At 39.2% G+C, this 18,359-nt stretch overlaps 1 protein-coding gene across 1 annotated transcript in view; it reads left to right on the forward strand.

Annotated features, from left to right (window-relative positions):
* The window catches only part of Ryr2 (ryanodine receptor 2), a 594,119-nt gene that overhangs the window by 453,518 nt on the left and 122,242 nt on the right, over positions 1 to 18,359 (forward strand). The window contains 6 exon segments of the mRNA XM_052728780.1: positions 120 to 184; positions 2,494 to 2,615; positions 7,971 to 8,020; positions 14,356 to 14,416; positions 15,980 to 16,218; positions 18,114 to 18,195. Coding sequence (XP_052584740.1) covers positions 120 to 184; positions 2,494 to 2,615; positions 7,971 to 8,020; positions 14,356 to 14,416; positions 15,980 to 16,218; positions 18,114 to 18,195 — 619 coding nt within the window.

The following is an 18,359-nucleotide window of genomic DNA, read 5'->3' on the forward strand; positions in this document are numbered from 1 at the left end:
TTTCTTTCAGTTTGGTGGGATGACACATTTAGGAAGACATTTTAAGCTATGCATTTTTTACGAATTTCTTAAAATGTTGGAAGTTCTACATGGACCTAAAAATCTCTTCCTGTCTACAGATGGCGGCAGCAGAAGCAAAGGAGAACATTTTCCATATGAGCAAGAAATCAAGTTCTTTGCCAAAGTACAGTATATGACATGTCTTGCTTCGGCTTCAGTGTGTGTGTGTGTGTGTGTGTGTGTGTGTGTGTGTGTGTGTGTGTGTTTACAAAATGGACTTATTAGATCATCACTACTTTTTATAATACACTTGTCTATAAATGCTCCTCTCACTATAAGTATATATTTGCTGGCACAGAAATACCTGCTTGGCTCATGTGAGATGGGTCTGCTTGTGGTGTTCTTGGTCAACACTTACCTTATACTCACCCAGCTCTCCCCACTGTGTTTCTCACATGACTTAGTTATGCCCTACCTCCACCCCCCAAAAAATCCAAGTTCTAATTCTTAGGACTTTTTTTTGTGTGAAATAGAAGTAGCAACCCGGTTTCTTAACATTTTGTACATCTTCTGTTAGGCAATAAGCTTAACTGTGTATGAATGACTATATTGCTTTGGCCATAAATTCTGTGTTGTGGGATCTTAATCTTGCTCTTTCACAAGCCGAGGCTTAGAGGATAAATTGCTCATAGGAAGAGTATCAAGGGTTCTCCATATTACCGGGGAATTCATCACTTCTTTCAGCCAAGGAGGGATGGAGATTAAGGGAAGTGTAGCCTTGCCACTGGGCTCCTTTACTTCCTTAGCTGTGTCAGGCAGGAGACTGGCCTGGGGACTGTCACAGATACATTAGTGTCCCTTGTGTAAGTGTGCCTCTTAACAACACAGTCAAACTGAAGGCACACTGCTACTGACAGTTTTTTTTCCCAGGATAGTTGTATTGGTGATATTTCAGATCATTTTCTATAAACACATTTGGTAGATTTTCAAGTGGCATGTTTTTTGAATGATTAATATCTGCTTTTGGTTCTGTTTTCAGAGTTACACCTTTTACTGGATCTCTCATCTATTCTTTCTACTCTATATAGGACTTATAGTTTGATCCAGTCATCTAAAGATGTGGTTTATGCCAGGATGTTAGTAATAGATGAATAGATAGAAGATAGATTGTCAGATGACAGAGAGATAGATCCGTATCTATGATCAGTTCCAGTCACTACATGATTGTAATTCCCTCTTGACACTCAATTATCAGAAATGATATGTATTCATGTCACTAATATATCTTTAAACTGCCTACTTACCCAGCACCCTTAGTTGTTGCTTAGAGATGTTTACTGTGACTGAATTTCATTCTCCATTTTGATCGAGTAACTACTGTCTGTCAGCCAATATATTCAGGCTCTATTATGACTTTCAAGAGAATGATAAAATTGTATATTTAGTCATTCATTATAACTGTTTTGTGCTACAAGGTAGGATAAAAATACCACATTCAGCAAAAATGGCAACTAACAATTCTAGAGGCCAGAAAATGACTATATGGACCTAAAAATCCAACCCCATTTCTTCCTATCTTTTGACTAAAAGGTTTTGAGAGAGGGGAGATGGAGAGAGAAAGAAAGAGAGACAGAGACAGAGACAGAGAGACAGATAGAGAGGTAGACATAGAGACACAGAGACAGAGAGACAGATACAGAAACAGAGAGTTCTATCCAAATTAATGCCTTGGAGGGGCAGTGAATATAAGATTTTTCTCTAGTGAGGATATCAGAAAAGGTCTGCCTACCCAATGAAGCACCTCTGAGCTGAGGTCTGCCAATGAGGAGCATGAGGAGTCAGAAGTGCCCTTCACAGGGAGGAACTTGTGTGTACCAAGATGTGTGTGCAAGTACACAGAGTAGGAGGAAGAGACAGTCTAGGGCAGTGGAGCTAAGTCTGAACAGAATGGGGACCTTGGCTTTGAGAAAGGGCAGATACCATGTATGTTGTGTAGGGAAGCGGGCAGCACTGTGGTTTTGAATAGGTCTCGTGTTTCATTTTTCATTTAACACCTACAAAGCAGAAATAAAGGCAGCTACCACACACAGTATACATTAGGACAAACAGCATGGTGCTACATCCTTGTCAGTTCTCACATATAATAGTGACTCAGTGTGTGGTAGCCCTGGGGATTTGAGAGCCTGTTGGTCACTGAACGATATTGTACGAACACAATCAAGTATGTATTATTTTGAGAATATTTCTGAACTGTTCAAAACTGTTGTGTTCTTCATAATTATGTTACAGCACATCCTACTCTGCTCTGCCCATGCTCACAGGCATGCACAAAAGCATGTACATATGCACACATACATGAGCTGGAGATGACAGAAGAGAATCATCATGGGTGCAGTATTACACAGGCACAGATCTCTGTGGGCTCTGAGCTCTTGCGACACCACCCCCCCAGTAGTCCATTCTGTAGATCTGTTTTCTCTTCCTCTCTTTCAGGTTGTCCTTCCTTTAATTGATCAGTATTTCAAAAACCACCGTCTGTACTTCTTGTCTGCTGCAAGCAGGCCTCTCTGCACTGGAGGACACGCATCCAACAAAGAGAAGGAGATGGTGACGAGGTACAGAGCTATGGTCTTAGAGCTTTGTATTTGATTCCTTTGTGTTTGTATTTAGGTCAGAGAACCCCAGAACCTTGAGCAGGGCTGGAAGGAGAGTCTTCTCCCCTGAGTCTCACACTAGGTGTGGAGAGGTTCTGCAAGTTGACATATGTGTATGTTAGAGACAGATCTTTTGATTTTGCTGCTTAAAGGTAACACTAACAGAAGAAATAAGACACCATTCAAGACGAAGTACATGAGGGTACTATCTCCAGCCCATTAGCACTAAACAACTCCAAGAAGGTTGGGGAGGAATCTCCATTTTGTTATTTATGAAAACAACTGTGTTTTGAACATTAGTTGCTTTGATTTTTTTCTTGACAAGCTAATGTTTTTGAGAGCTTTCATTTTTAAGAAGGTAATACCCTACTTAGACACTATTAGTTTTTCAAAAATTTAAATGAAATCATAGCCCCATCATGGTAATGGAGTGAAGAAACAAAACAAAACATACCTTTCTGGTGTTCTCTTGTGCCTCTCAACCTGGCATCTTAGAAATGCCTTATTTGTTTTAAAACCCTTGTCTTCTTTATAGATGCTTTTTTCCCCTGTGTGATTCTACTGTGTTCCTGGGGTGTATGTTCTTAAAACTCAACTAGGACTCAGTCTATATAAAGATTAGCAGCTATGAAGATCTCTGACACTGCATTGCTCACAACCATCCCAGATTTTTAGAATGTATTTGAGCAATATTTTCATACAAGAGAGTAAACTATATGAAGAGCACTTCTCTTGGCCTTGATGTTCCTGCTGTGTGGAATGATCACGTCATAGATAGAGTGAGATGTACCTGAGTGGGACCACCATCATCAGTGGATAGGAGTGAGAGTCCAGGCTTGAATAATGTGAGAGGGTGGAACCAACTCATTTAACTTTCATTATCTGCTTCCCTGACTACAATGCCACTATTCTCTCTCTCTCTCTCTCTCTCTCTCTCTCTCTCTCTCTCTCTCTCTCTCTCTCTCTCTCTCTCCCCCTCTCTGTCTCTGTATCACCTTCTTAAATACTGATCTCCCTGTGAGGTTGGTAAACACACTAGTGAGCACGGCAGGATGAAAAGCAGTGCAGGGTCACATCCCACTGTGAGACTACCCCCCTTCCAACTTGGGCATGACCTTCCTCCCTTAATTCCCTAGAGAGGAAAAGGTAGTCTTGCAAATTTCTCAGGGATGCTCTTCCATGTCTTTGGGCCCATGTCCCTGTGGACTGAGAGAACACATAAGCAGCTAGAAAACCCAGAGTCGCCCAGTCCCCATGAAGGATGGTGAATCCTGAACCTCCTGTGTCTTCTGGGGTCACTTAGCTGTTTGTAACAGAGACCTTGTTCCCCAAGGGTGTTGGTAATTTAAAGTACACTGAGAGAAAGCAAGGAAAACATACAAGTAAACCAAAACAAATTCTACTTTTTCCCATTTTCAGTCTCTATTTTTAGTCAATGTTAGCTTTACTCTTGGAAATGTTAACTGTTTACAACACACAGATGCCAAAACACTAAGTTGTATACTCTTACTGCACACCTTTTTTACTTGCTGATTATACTTAAACCTGGAAGAAAAAAACCATAGACCTATATACCCCTGAAGTAGATTAGCCTATTGTCTGTAAGCAATCTTGTATCCCTCAGAGAAAAAGTTAGAACCACAGGTTTCCAGGGCTGCCACTGAGTGATGTCGTTGTGAGGCCCTAGAAAGCTAGCTGACAACTCTCATTAATGAATAATACTGTGGGGTTTTCAATGATACCACTTTCCATTTAATAGCACCTGATAGAAAGAGGATTGGTAAAATTTACTCTTCCCATTAGCATTCCCAGAAAAGAAACACATATGCCTTTGAATAATCTTAGCACACATGCAAAAAAAAAATGAAACCAAAGTAGAAGTAAATTACTTCATGATGGTGCTTTAGTGTCTATCATGGGAAGTTAATCTCAGAGGGACCTAAACCAATAGATAAAGTAATGATAAATTAGGGTGTATTGATAGATAAAATAGATTGTATAATTAAAAATCATGGTGGCTAGAGGTATCTAATGTAGGGAAATTACCATAATCAAATGCATTTAAAAATATTATTAACCCAACTTGTAGAAGTACCTACCTTTTCACACATATATAGTACAAATAAGGAGTAAGTATAATTTTAATAGCTGTTTTCTTTACATAGTGTATTATAGGTACTTCGTTCCATTTTATGTGTTGTAAAAATGAGAACAAAAACCTGATGATCCAAATGTTTAAAATAGCCAATATCAGGCACCATGACAATAACATACAAACAACCAATTTATTTGAGATGCAGGGATGGAATACCTGAGATTTACAGATGTCAGCGTTTTTACCAGTTGAGTTAAATATTACAACTTAAGTAACTAAAATGAACAAATAATAAGATCAAGGGACTGGAGAGATGGCTTAATGGTTAAGAACATATATTACTCTTGCAAGGGCCTGGGTTTGATTCCCAGTACCCACATTAGGTGACTCACAATCACCTGTAACTCTGCCTCCAGGAGATCCATGCCTTCTTCTGTCATCTGTCAGCACTTACACTTTTATATGTATGTGTATGTGTCTGTGTGTCTGTGCATGTATGTGCATGCACACACAGAAAGACAGACATACAGGCAGGTAGATAGACAAACACACACACACACACACACACACACACACACACACACACACATACACACACAATCAAGTAGATAAAATGCTAAACCCTTACCTTGCTGTTAAGACTAGACAAGGATACATTGAAATGCATTTTTTGTTCTGTAATACTGGTTTAAATTAATATTTATTGGTAATGGTTGTTCCTAGCAGTAGTTTCCTTTGTCTGAGTTAATTTCTCCCTAGTCATTAATCATTGATTCTGTGAGACACTTTTTATACTCACTTCCTAGCACTCAAAATTCTTTCCTAAGCATCTATTGTGTCTCAAGTCAGAATCATCATGTCTGCAAAGATTGAGATTTGGGACAGCAGAGTCACAGGCAATAGTTTTAAGGGATGTGTGGGATGTGGTTTGTAACAATCACAAGTCCGTGGTTGCCCAGAAATTCTATCCCTAAAATAGATGACGTAAAAGGAGACATTGACCTTCCTGGAGGCTGTTTTTCTCCCTGATGACATGTGGTTAGTGAGAGTGAGATGGGGAAGAATGACCTTTCTCTGGCACGTTGAGTGAACAGAATCTAGTGGAAAGAGACAAGAACTGTCCTGTTTCTGAAAGAGCCACACAGCCTAGGTGTGGATCCATCAGGACAAGCCGTGTTAACATATAGTCAATGTTATCAATTCAGTAGCACCAAGACTAGCTCACAGTGCTTCGCACAAATACTAGAGAGTAGTAATCAATGCCCTTTAACACAGGTGAGGATGCAGCCATATAGTGTGTTACTTTAGGTCTGTGTTGTCAGTCTTTATAGAGAGATAAATCTGTCTTTGTAAAGAAGGCACTTACAAGCCACTGTGAAGCTCATTGGATGAGAGATCTTAGTCAGGGTTGCTTTTGTTTAGAAAAATTAGTAAATAAAATTATAGTGCAAATACTATACATATCAACATCAAATCTCACACCTAAGGGTTGCATACAGAGATCTTTATTTTTAAATTTTTTTTTTATTCCGGTAAGTGGTGTCCTCTAACCCAACATTCATTCAGACATTTGCAGATGAACATTTTCTTGGAAAAGCTACAGAATACCCTATGTAATTATTTTCATTAATAAATGAATCCAGCTTGGTGTGGCGGTGCCTGCCTGTACTCTCAGCACTCAGGAGGAGTGGACAATTGGATTATGAATTCAGTGCTAGCCTGGACTCCCTGAGTAGTATGAGGTCAGCCTGAGATGTGTAGCTTGTCCTTGTTTCAAAGGGAAAAAAAATCAACAAATACATTTTCAAAAAAACGATTAATCCATTGTGGTATGAAGTAGTGCAGAGCCATCAGGTTAAAATTTACTAAAAGAGAGGTCAGCACACAAAGGTGAGACTCTTCCCTTCCGTCTTCCTGGATTTAGTCCCTTTATTTTCCTGTGTGGCTGGTCTCTAGGGTTGGTGTACCCTAGAAAGAGGAGCTTTCCCAGAGAGCCTGGTAGTGCGGAGCCAGCTCACCCCACTAGAGAAGCCCAGATTAGGTAGGCCTTCACAATCCTCCAGGGAAGAGTGCCAGGAAGTGCTGACTAGGACAAGAGCTGTTCTCTGAAGGGCTCAGAAGAGAGTAGAGAGATAGAAGTGAGTGGAGGCTGTTACCTGCTGGATTAAATGCTGTGGTGGAACTTGATTGGCGGTTCCTGGGAGCATCAGCAGGGACACCTGGAGATAGCAGTGTCACTGGAGAGCTGGACATCAGGAAAGGCTTCTTGGAGTCTATACAGCATGTGCTGAGTCTGAGGGACAGGGTTAAGGACAGTGAGAAGGAAGTGAGGTATAGCAATCAATATCAACAAAGAGTATCTTTAGAATAGGGACTCTTGGGAGGCCATGGGGCTTGGAATGGGCAAAGAGGCAGAGGCTGCACCTGCCCTCACAGCTCTGGAATCTCCACTGAGGGGTAGTAGGTTTGAGGTTCTGATGCTGACTGTGGAATACATGTTGTGGTTACCTGAGTTGTCCCATTGATAGCTACTGTAGATTTCCTGGGACCCCGAGGTAGGGAAATAAGACACTCAACTCATCCATCACTGTTAAGAAGTTTCCTGGTTATCACACCTATCATTTCCGCTGACTGACCATCAGATAATCAGTTCAGATTCCATTTCTAATTCATGAAATCTAAATTCATAGGATGTTTGGTATTTACATAAGGAGCACAGTGAAGTTTAGAAGAGGCATTTTACCCAATAAAGGAGTAATAAAACTTACAGTAGCATTTATGCCCAAAGCACCACATTTCTGTTTGTAAATAAGGCCCATGATAGTAACCAAGTGTATTTGGGCAGATTGAATTAGACTTTTTCCATGTGGTTTTTCTGTAGTTCCATTCCTTGTGAGGTTTATAGAGATGGCTTCTGTATTAATGAGCTTTGCTTTCTATTTTATTTTGTTTCTTTACTTACAATATGTGCTTTTTTAACCATGTTTGTTAAGAGACGCAGAAATTCTTTCTTTACTCTCTTACTCCACATCCTGCTCAGAGAGTCGACCCTTTCTGCGTGACATCATGTTTGCTTTTTTCCGGCTCATAGGTCAGCTGTCTTGTTTTTCTTTCTTTCTTTTCTTCTTCTCATCTTATTTGATTTATTTTTAATTTCCCCGTCTTTTTTCTACCTCCCCTCCCCCTCCCTTTTTCTCCTTTTGTTTTTCTTTTGTCCTCAGCCTGTTCTGCAAACTTGGAGTTCTTGTCAGGCATAGGATTTCACTGTTTGGTAAGGAGACCGTTGGGAAATTTCTGAGCATGGCCATCAGGGGCTTTTCTTTGCTAATTTTGCACTGTGTTGTGTGCTGCTATGTTGCATGGATGCATGACTGCATGGCTGCATGCATGGCCATCATAGGCCAGACAAGTTCCTGGAGGTTGTATGTAAGTGACATTACCTATGGAAAAATGGAGGGCTGTGTCTTCCCTAAGTCAGTCCAAAACACGACTGAAAACGGAAGCATATTCAATTAAAAAAGCAAAAGAATGAAAATGGCAGGTTTCTGCCATATTTACCATTTCAAGGGTAAAATGAAACCAGGCTCTTGGATTTTTGCTTGGCTCTCCCCGTAAGATTAAACAATAAGCTGATATCGATCCAAATTTGGGACTTTACATTGTATTTTCAATGTTCTTGACTACAGATATATTTGTCTCCTGCTTTCCAAACCTTGGAGCTTGGTAATTGAGACCATAGAGCCCAAGAGCTTTGCTTGGTCAAAGTGGCTTCTCTAGCACCACTTTCCACACCCCAGCCTTTTTCTGACATGCCCGATGGTCCATGTTGGTGAAGGACACGCTCCTGGATAGCTGTGCAGGGTGGGCACTCACCTTTGCCATTGTTCCTACCTGGGACTTTAGGACTTGGCAGCTGCCGGCATATTCCAGGCACTCACTTTCTTTTATCTGATTATATAAACTGCCAAAGCAAATTGAGCCCTTTGCTCTCTAGATTTTGGGGATAATGTTGGAATGTTTTATAGAGATATATTGCTAGAAATGCTTTCAATTTAACTATATTTTTATGAAAGACTAAAGACTTAGAAAACTAAGTCCTTTTTGTAAAAGTCACAGTGAATAAACAGAGAGTCTTATAGACATAAATAGATGCACACACACACTTATTCATATAGAGACAGGCACAAATAATATACATTCTTATTGAAATTTGTAATAAGTAATAGGTTTTGCTACAACTAGCTACTACTGTACTGTGTACTTCTTGATCTGCAGTGTTTAGTACACTTCTGTTTATCAGTTAACTCATATTTCATATACATTGTCTGGGCTTTTGCATTATTGCTTAAGATATTTAAAAATTTCAGGGCAGTTATCTTCAGAATGATTTCTGCTTAACCATTTTTGTTTAACTTCTCATCAATAGACAACAATTCATGTGAAAATTCTTCAGACAAGATTTTCATATTCTCTTCAGCTTTCTTGGAGTGACAGCAGGTTCGAACACCCCCTTTGTCATCAGAGAGTACTGTCTAATTATGGATAGCTCTGATGGGGGCTTGTCTGTCAATGCTAGTGTCTATATACTCACTTGAAAGCATAATACGGTTAAACTCTTTTTCACTAGCCACCCATTTAATAACCTTATTTCTTTTGTTTTATCTCATTAATCCCCCTTTAGGAAAATTTAACATATCCCATGTACATGACAAAGTACATACATATTGAGAACAAGAAACTTCCCATAATTACACATCTGCTAAATCAATAGTCAGGTCAAGACAAAGTTTCCAACATTCCTGGCACTTACTTTCGTTATGCCATTTTTAAAAATGATAAACTTTTCCAAAGGATCACTACATGGATGTTCCATGAGCAAGGATTTCTTTTGCCTGTTATTTAGACTAATATTGTTTTCTCTCAAGTATATCATCTAAGGGTAACTTACGATAAATGTGTAATATAGTTTGTTGTTCCCATGATGGGGGTGGTAAATTATTCTTTCTTGTGTGATCTTAATATCTAGCTAGATGCAATATTTGAAATCCATTAAGCTGGAACATGTCTTTAACATTCAAACATGCTCTAATATAGACTTGTCTAGTTAATAGAGTCTTTAAGTTTTAGCACACAGACTTTACATAGCACAATTACAGCCTGCCTTTAGACTCAGTGATCACTAGTGGGGAGCACTGGGCTTTGACTATGTACATGCTGCTTTCGAGAATTAACTATTTGAATGATTTGGGCAAGAAACTTGAATACCTAAACTTTTACTTTTTTGTATTTGTGGTAGGCTTAAAATCACCACTAATCTTAGAAATTTGTTGTGCATATTAAACCTAATTGAGTTAATGAATGTTGAGATATCATGGAAACTGTGAACTTGCTGTGTTCATATCCTAGTTTGAACCATTAGATTTTACTTATTGGGTTCCTTTGAATCTTATTTATTAGCTCTTACATAGGTGAATCAAATTAAATATAAAATGTGGCTATTTAAAGTGGATGCACAAGACCTTTGCATACCCCATTGCATCAGAGATGGGTTTTGTTAGAGAGACCTAAGCAAATATAAAGCAGATGCATGCGTATAATCACATTACTCTTTTATTTAGTTCTTTTATCCTAGCTCATATATATTTGCATATGACTTTCTTCATTCTGGCAGGAAATAAGCTGTTTATCAACTCTATCATATATACTGCCTTAGTTCAGAAAAACTCATCACTTGGAGCCAGAAGGATGGATCAGCAGTTAAGAGTATGTACTTCTCTTGCAAAGGACCCAGGGGCAGTTTCCAGTACCCAGACTGGGCAGCTCATGACCCCTGAAACTTTAGTTTCAAGAGATCTTCCTTCTGGGCTTTAATGGCACCCACATACATGTGATACACACACATAAACATAAATAAAAAATAATACTTGAAAATAATTCATAATTTCATTTAGGAAATAGTTGAGACAGATTTAACCTCTATGAACTATTTAGGTTTGATAATGGGTACCAAAATTGAAGACACAAAAAGATACACATTAACCTTCTATAGTTAGTCACTGGAGACCAGGGGAGAGCAATAAGCAGACCAAGTTCTTGCTGTTGGGGTCACTGTGGTGAGCTGGTCTGGAATGTACTAGGGATATTTAGTCTGTATTATCTGTCAAATTAAATTAATATCTACAATTCTTCTGGTAGTCACAATAATGTTATGACATCTAAACCTCGAGGATTACTAAAAGTTGACTCCCCATATTTGCATGTGTCTTTGATCTCCTTTAAAAATCTTTTCTATACATCAAAAACCCAAAGAAAAGAAGAGACCAACCCAACAGCTCTCATGCTCTGAATTGTTATTCTGAGGCTCTTAAAGCATTTCACATTATGTGGGAAAATGGTAAAGAGACTTTTTCCAAGGATGGGTGTTTTCACTGTAGAGGTTTGGTGAACAGAGCAGGCTATTTTGTGAGGTGGGGTGGTGAAGAAAGAAAGAAAATGCCACCTTGCTTAAATCCATGCTTTCCCATTTGAACTCTGAAGTGTTTGCTTGACTCTCTAAGCTGGTGCACACATGAATTCTGGAAATTCAGTTGGGATGGGAATAACACTTAGACACTTTGACAAGACAGAGGACCTCACTTGCCATTCTAAGAGCCCAGTGTTGGCTAAAAAAATATTGTTTTTATTCTTATTAATACTCTCCACTTTCCTAGATAGGAATTCTGTTTGCTAACTTTAAGACAACCAGAGCATCCCCAAGCTTACCCATGATATTAAGCCCTTTTGTCATTGGTAGAGGGTGCAGGATGTGAAGGCAGAACCACCTCAGCGATGATGTCACAGAGTTGTGCCTGAAATGTCTGTTAAGGGCATTGTTTGCAACACAAAGAAAAAAACTGTGCTTCAAATGCATCATTGAATATGTGGTCATTGTGTGTCTGCTGTGTGTGAGACAGTATCTTAGGATGTGAAGATGGAGAAATGAATTTTCTTTCTGTTGTTACACTGAAGTCAATCTACAAACACTTTTACCTGTGCTACTCCCGGACCAAAGAACCCATTCTCTCTGAATTCCCTCTTCCCACTCTGTGCCCCATGCGGTCATGTCTTCCTTAGACAACAGCCTCCTATCCTACTCCTGCATGCCCAGTGCCTTTCATTCCTGTAGAATAACCCGAGCATGCAAGTCCTGTGTGCTGGCTTCCTCATGTGCCACTCCATCCGTTCTCGTCATCATGTTTTTCCTTGCTTACTATGCTACCTCAGCTTTCCTGCAAACTCTCTATCTCTGCCGTGTGTCATGTCCCTTTTCATTCAGGGTCTTTGGTGCTGAATTACTCTGTGGGATGAGATTCCCCACACCTAACACTTGCCTTCTTAATCCCCACTAAATGCAGTAGATTCCTGCCCTTCTGGCTTCCATTTGTCTTTATGGGGCTCAGCAGGAAGCTTGGAACATGATAACCTTTTAAAAATACCTGACAAGTGAAGGGATGAATGAACCAATCAGATCCTGCTCTCAAGGAGCCCAGGGTCTTAATAGAGAAGAAAGATAACAGACATTCAAAATAGTAAGTGCTGTAAATTGCAAGAGCTTTTTTTTTCTTTTTGCATTCAAATAACACAACATTTAATTTTGTTTTTATTTTTTGAAAATTATTAAGGAAAAAAAATGTAAGTTTTTCCTAGTAAGACACTCAGTCCCCCAAGATACTTCTCTGAGACAGTGGAGAATGTATCAAACTTTTGACATGGAAACGTCCAGAAATGCTTATGAAGCCAGCATTTTGTACATGACAAGCAAACTGTCCAAGAATTCTTTTGGTTTCACCTCATAGTGGCCCTAAATCTGAACCTACAATATCACTGCAGTTCACCACAGTGTAAGCTGGGAGGATATTGGCGCAGCATAAATATCAGATGTTTAAAAGGAAGCTACTTGTTTTATGGAATTTTTCTGTTTTCCAGTTGAGGATACTTAATTTTCGCTAGTGCACAAACCTTGAATTTATATTTGGACAAGTTTCCAAACTAAAAGCTAAGTGACCTAATTCAGAGAAAATTTTTCTTGTAATCTCTCCCTGGCTGTTAGAAGATTAGATTTGCATTGATAGTTTGATGTCTCCCATCAAAATCCCTTGTGTATTTGAATAATTACTGCTATCTGCCATCAGGAGGTATCAGAAAATTAGTCTGTGTATTTTATCCTTAAAAGGCTCAGGTTGTGCTGGGCTTGTTGGGCATGGTAGAGACAATGAATAAGAAATCCCTTTAAAGCCCCAAGCATCTCTGAGGACAGTATCTGTCTAGAACTGAGAGTGTCTTTTGTCTTACAATGTGTCTAAACTGGCCTGCTCCTGTTTGGGATGATTACCCACGTATATGTAAGTGGGCTATTTTGAGATGTGTTTTTGTCTAAAGAAGATAACATACAGGTGTTACAAAAACTTACACTGAATCATGACTCATTGTCCTAAAGATCGAGTATGTGTATGTGTATGTGTGTGTGTGTGTGTGTGTGTGTGTGTGTGTGTGTGTGTGTGTGTGTGATGAAAGTATAGAACAAAGACTGATATGGCTTAAACACATTTTGGTAGTCAAATTATTTGTTAATGGAGTCATCATTTTTATTTATTTATTTATTTTTAAAATACCCATCACTGAGCATTACACACACATGCACACACATACACACACTGTTTATGTCACTCATAATTTTGTACTTTATATACAAAATGGCAAACAAAATGCCCGAATCTCATTGTTTTTAAAAATTACGTTCTGAGTAATGCAAAGGAGTTCTGTTTAAGGTTCTGGAGAGATGGCTCAGTGGTTAAGAGCATGTACTACTCTTGCAGAGGACTCAGATTCAGTTCTCAGCACCCACCTCAGGCAGCTCACAGCCACCTATAGCTCCAGCTCAAGGGCATCTGACACTTTCTTCTGGCTTGCTTATGTGTACATAACCACATACACATACACATAATTAAAAAAAATGCTTTAAAAACAAGAGTTCCATTTAGCTTCTCCAATCTCTAGTTTTATATGTTAAAAATGAATTTATTTGTTGCTTCCCTTTTAGCCAAAGACCAACAAAGTTTGGATAAATCAATCCACTTTACCACATCAGAATTCAGGCATATTAATTCTCACTGAGGCCATTGAATGAAGTAAGAAAGCAGAGACTCCTGAAGTAATTAAAATAGAATTAAAACGTGTAGAAGTTTGGTTCATCTCACTTCAGAAAGATATGTGGTGACTTTAAAAGTTTGCATACTGTATGTATTACAGTGCATTAGTGTGGGGAGAGGAACGTATCTGAGGAGTTCAGCAAAAATTCCTTTAGTTTCGTGCGATGCTTTCGAATGCTTCTGGAGCATGTCTGCTGTCTGGTAAGACATGCTCCGCCGCTTGTCTACTTACATTTGCATAACCACTTTTAAGCAGAGAAACTGCATGATTTCCAACTTGAGTCTTCAAAAGTCTTTTTCATTAAGTTATGATTGAATTGTGTGAATTAACCAATGTTTGCAGCACATGTGTTAATAGGGCAGGAGAAGGCTAAGAAATTCTGAAGGCAATTTATGAAGTGTTTTGTTTCCCCTTCAGGGAATGATGCTACTTCAATTGTGAACTGTCTTCATATTCTGGGTCAGACGTTGGATGCAAGGTAACTAGGCACAGTTTTGTCTAATGAATTGATAAGGTTCTGACATACAAGAACATTTAAATGGGACCACATGTCTTGTTTTTATTTTGGTGATTTCATGAACACTTTGGCACAACTGAAAAGAAACCTTGTAAATTATTGATACAGCCACGCTTCGTTTTTACAACCCTAAGGTTATTTAATCTTCACAGCATTTCTCTAGCAGCTGATTTTGTAACTGAGTTATCAATTAGGAATGCACCTTATGAAGAGCAATAGCAGCCGGACAATTTGAGGAACCTGTTTAGCTCCCAAGGGTGGTGCCTGTGCTCAACATTCATGATGATACCTGCTTTTGTGAAAAGCTAGAGAGATTCATCTTCCTTGAGTGAAGTGATGTCTAAGACAGGACAGGATGTATATAGGCCAACTGAACCCCAAGTCAGTGTGCTAGCTATTCTGTTCCACAAACCAGGAATGTTGCACAAGTACAACATTGTTTAGCATGATCGATGCTGCCTTTTAACAATCAATTTAGTTCAATCTATAAATACAAATTTGACCACTTCATATCTCTTATAGGGACTATTCTGTGACATTCCTTGACTGCAACCTTATGTTTAAACTTTTCTGGGGGTATCACTGTAATACATAAAGGAGATGGAGTTTACACATCCATTCCCTTCCAGGAGCAGTGGACTGGGTTGTCACTTCTTCAGAAAGCCAAGCCTTCACTGGCTTTTTTAGATAAGGTTGCACCTGCTGCCCTTGGAAGTGTTTTAGCATTGTCACTGCTCACCTCAGATGGTGTTTCCTTCATGCCTGTTGCCTCAGAAGGTGTCCTTGTGTTGTTGGATATAGGATTAGCCAACTGGCTGAAAGTTGCTGTTGTGTTGACTATGAAATCCCAGACCACTAACAGAAATCCTAAAGCATTATTGTGTTCCCGGTCCTTACTGACATCAGCAGTGAGGTCATTTGTGAAAAGTGACTGGCCAAAGCAGCATTCCTGTAACTTCAGATATGTAGAAGACTTATTTTAGATTTGATATAAAAATGAAGTTAACAGTTGCTAAGGGAGGAGGGAGCTGCTAAGGCCCTCCCTTCCTTGAAGATGTATAGGCAGCTAATAGTTTCTAGGGATGGGGGAGACATTTTCCTTATTGGTGTAGTCACTGCTAAGTTGCCCGAGCACTTGTAAATAACCTCTTTCCTGTGCCCGGGTAAGTAACCCTTTATAGACTCATTGGTTCACCACCTGGTCATATGCATGCACTTATGTGAGCACACATACACAAAGACATGGAAGTAGAACTCTCTGGAAAGAGGGAGGATTCAGTGGGAGGAGAACAAGAGAAGGTAATTAGAGGTGAATATGATTAAAATAGATTATGTGCATACGTGAAAATGTTATAACAAAACCATTATTTTATAAATTAATGTATGCCAATAAAATTTTTGAAAAGTTAAATGTGTTATGGATACTGTAGTAGTAGAAAGATAGCATAATGGGGAGGGGCACAGATTTTCTCCTTTGATTTCTTGCTGTCAGAAGGTCCAATCTCTTCCTTCTTGATTTCCCAGGACTGTGATGAAGACGGGCCTGGACAGTGTGAAAAGTGCTCTCAGGGCCTTTCTGGACAATGCAGCAGAGGATCTGGAAAAGACAATGGAAAATCTTAAGCAGGGCCAGTTTACTCACACCCGGAGCCAGCCCAAAGGGGTGACTCAGATCATCAACTATACCACCGTGGCACTGTTGCCCATGCTCTCATCCCTGTTTGAACACATTGGCCAGCATCAGTTTGGAGAAGATCTGATATGTATGTAAATCTGGTCCTTATGAGCTGACTTTTGAACTAGCATCATCAGGGTCATCCCAACATGCTTCTGCATGCAGATGCTTTTATTATTACAGAACAGCATAGATGAGTGTACTAGTTAGAGAAACCATTCATACAGGGACAGGTCTGTGCCTCACATGGCCCTGGAGTAAAGTTACCATTTTAGCTTATATCTTCTGCACTTTTGAAGCTCAGGTTCCACCAAATTCCATGAATCCATTGCACCTTTCAAATATTTACTTTCAATAGATTTGGAACACAGAGCCATGCCACATTAAATGTTTTCAAATCAGTTTTGAGTCTAACACAGATTGCTGACTGGACTATGAGTTAGTCCATCAAATAATATGAAATGTACTGAGCCAAATGCAGCATCTAGAACACTGGACTATGACAAGCACAAATAACTGTTGATAGGCTTGAGTGTGATTCTGAGAGATATTTAATTAGCTGGTTTGGAGCCGGAACTCTTAAGTTCTTTTTAAAAATTGTCCTCAGAATACCCAAAGTTACGTGGAAAATTAACACTTGAGTTGTCCTGATGTTTTGTAGGTCTGTTCATAGTGACATGGGATGCGCAAGGAGCTTTGGGGGAGCTGACACACTTTCGGAGACTTTCATAGTATAGGTTTCCCAGATGATGGACAGTGCAATGTGAAACCACTGTGAGGTTCAGTGGCTCTTCTGCTAGCATTGGCAAAACCTTAATTTTCACCAGTGGGAACATTGCTGTGGCCCAGAGTATAGAAGGAAGTAGGTCTGATAGCAAAGATAATTTCTTCTGTTGGTGGTATATCCCACCTGGCATGGCAGCAGGGTTGGAATTGGAAAGTCACATTTCTTAGATTTCTTTGCCTTTTAAGCATGTATTATTCAATGATTTAAAGATATTTTTACTAGATTCTTTGTTTGGTTTTTCTAACATCAAATACTGTAGGAAGGGGATGGAAAGATGGTTCTCTGATTAGTAGTATATATTGTTCTTGCAGTACATGTGGTTCCCAAAATATACTTCAGATGGCCCACACCCCCCTGTAAATCCAACTCTAGGAGGATCCAGGCTTCTGGCCTCTGCAGATACCTGAACTAACATACACGTACTCACAGACAGGCAGAGAAGAATATTCCTAATTAAAAAATAATTTAAAAAATCTCCTGGAGAAACTTATATCTGAATGTCAGAGCACTAGGGATATCATTTGTGAGTTATGGTAGCAGACAGTTATTATATTTAACATGGGGTGAACTAGAAGACCTTTTCCAAGCAAACCTTCATAGAAGATAAAATATTTATTTCTCCCCATAACAATACTCAATATGTTTATAAATCCCTTGTCCTTCCAGATAGTCTTGTGCTTTCTTTTGTTCTTGGGCAAGTCCTTTCCTTTAACACACAGAGAGACTATTAAAAATGTTTCTGAGGATGTTATAGATCAGTTGTTTTCAACCTGTGGCTCGTGACCCCTTTCCGAATGAAGGACCCTTTAACACAGGGTGCATAACAGATATCATGCCTATCAGATACTTACATTATGATGTGTAACAGTAGCAAAATTACAGCTGTGAAGTAGCAACAAAAATAATTTTATGGTGGGGGTTACCACAACCTGAGGAACTGTATTCAAGGGTCACAGCATTAGGAAGGTTGAGAACCACTGATCAAGATAATCACAACACATTCTTTAAAGTGTTTTAAAGAATTTTTCAAAGAAGCTTTTATGCTTTACTTTGTAAATGTGTTCTTATTTTGCATTTTCCAAAGTTTCAAACATTAGAATGAGTTTAATGACAAATTCTGGGTTCAGCCTAAACTTTCTCAGGCTTATCTGTCATGTAAGTGTTCACTTCTCAATGGAGACTCTCTTTGTTCTCAGTGGAGGATGTTCAGGTGTCTTGTTACAGAATTCTGACCAGCTTGTATGCCTTGGGAACGAGCAAGAGCATCTACGTGGAAAGGTAAGAGCTAAAAACAGCCTAGTGCTGAGGACAACTGCACCCCAAAACTCTTTGTTTTATACATGTTTCTTACCTTTGAAGCAACCCTGATTAATCTGTCCAGTTTCTCTAGAGGAATTAGACAGTTTTTAAGTTAAGAATTACTATATTTTTACATAGCAGCA

Source organism: Peromyscus californicus, unplaced genomic scaffold, assembly GCF_007827085.1.
Source record: "Peromyscus californicus insignis strain IS unplaced genomic scaffold, ASM782708v3 Scaffold_8__1_contigs__length_139910024, whole genome shotgun sequence".
NCBI classification, from domain to species: Eukaryota; Metazoa; Chordata; class Mammalia; order Rodentia; family Cricetidae; genus Peromyscus; species Peromyscus californicus.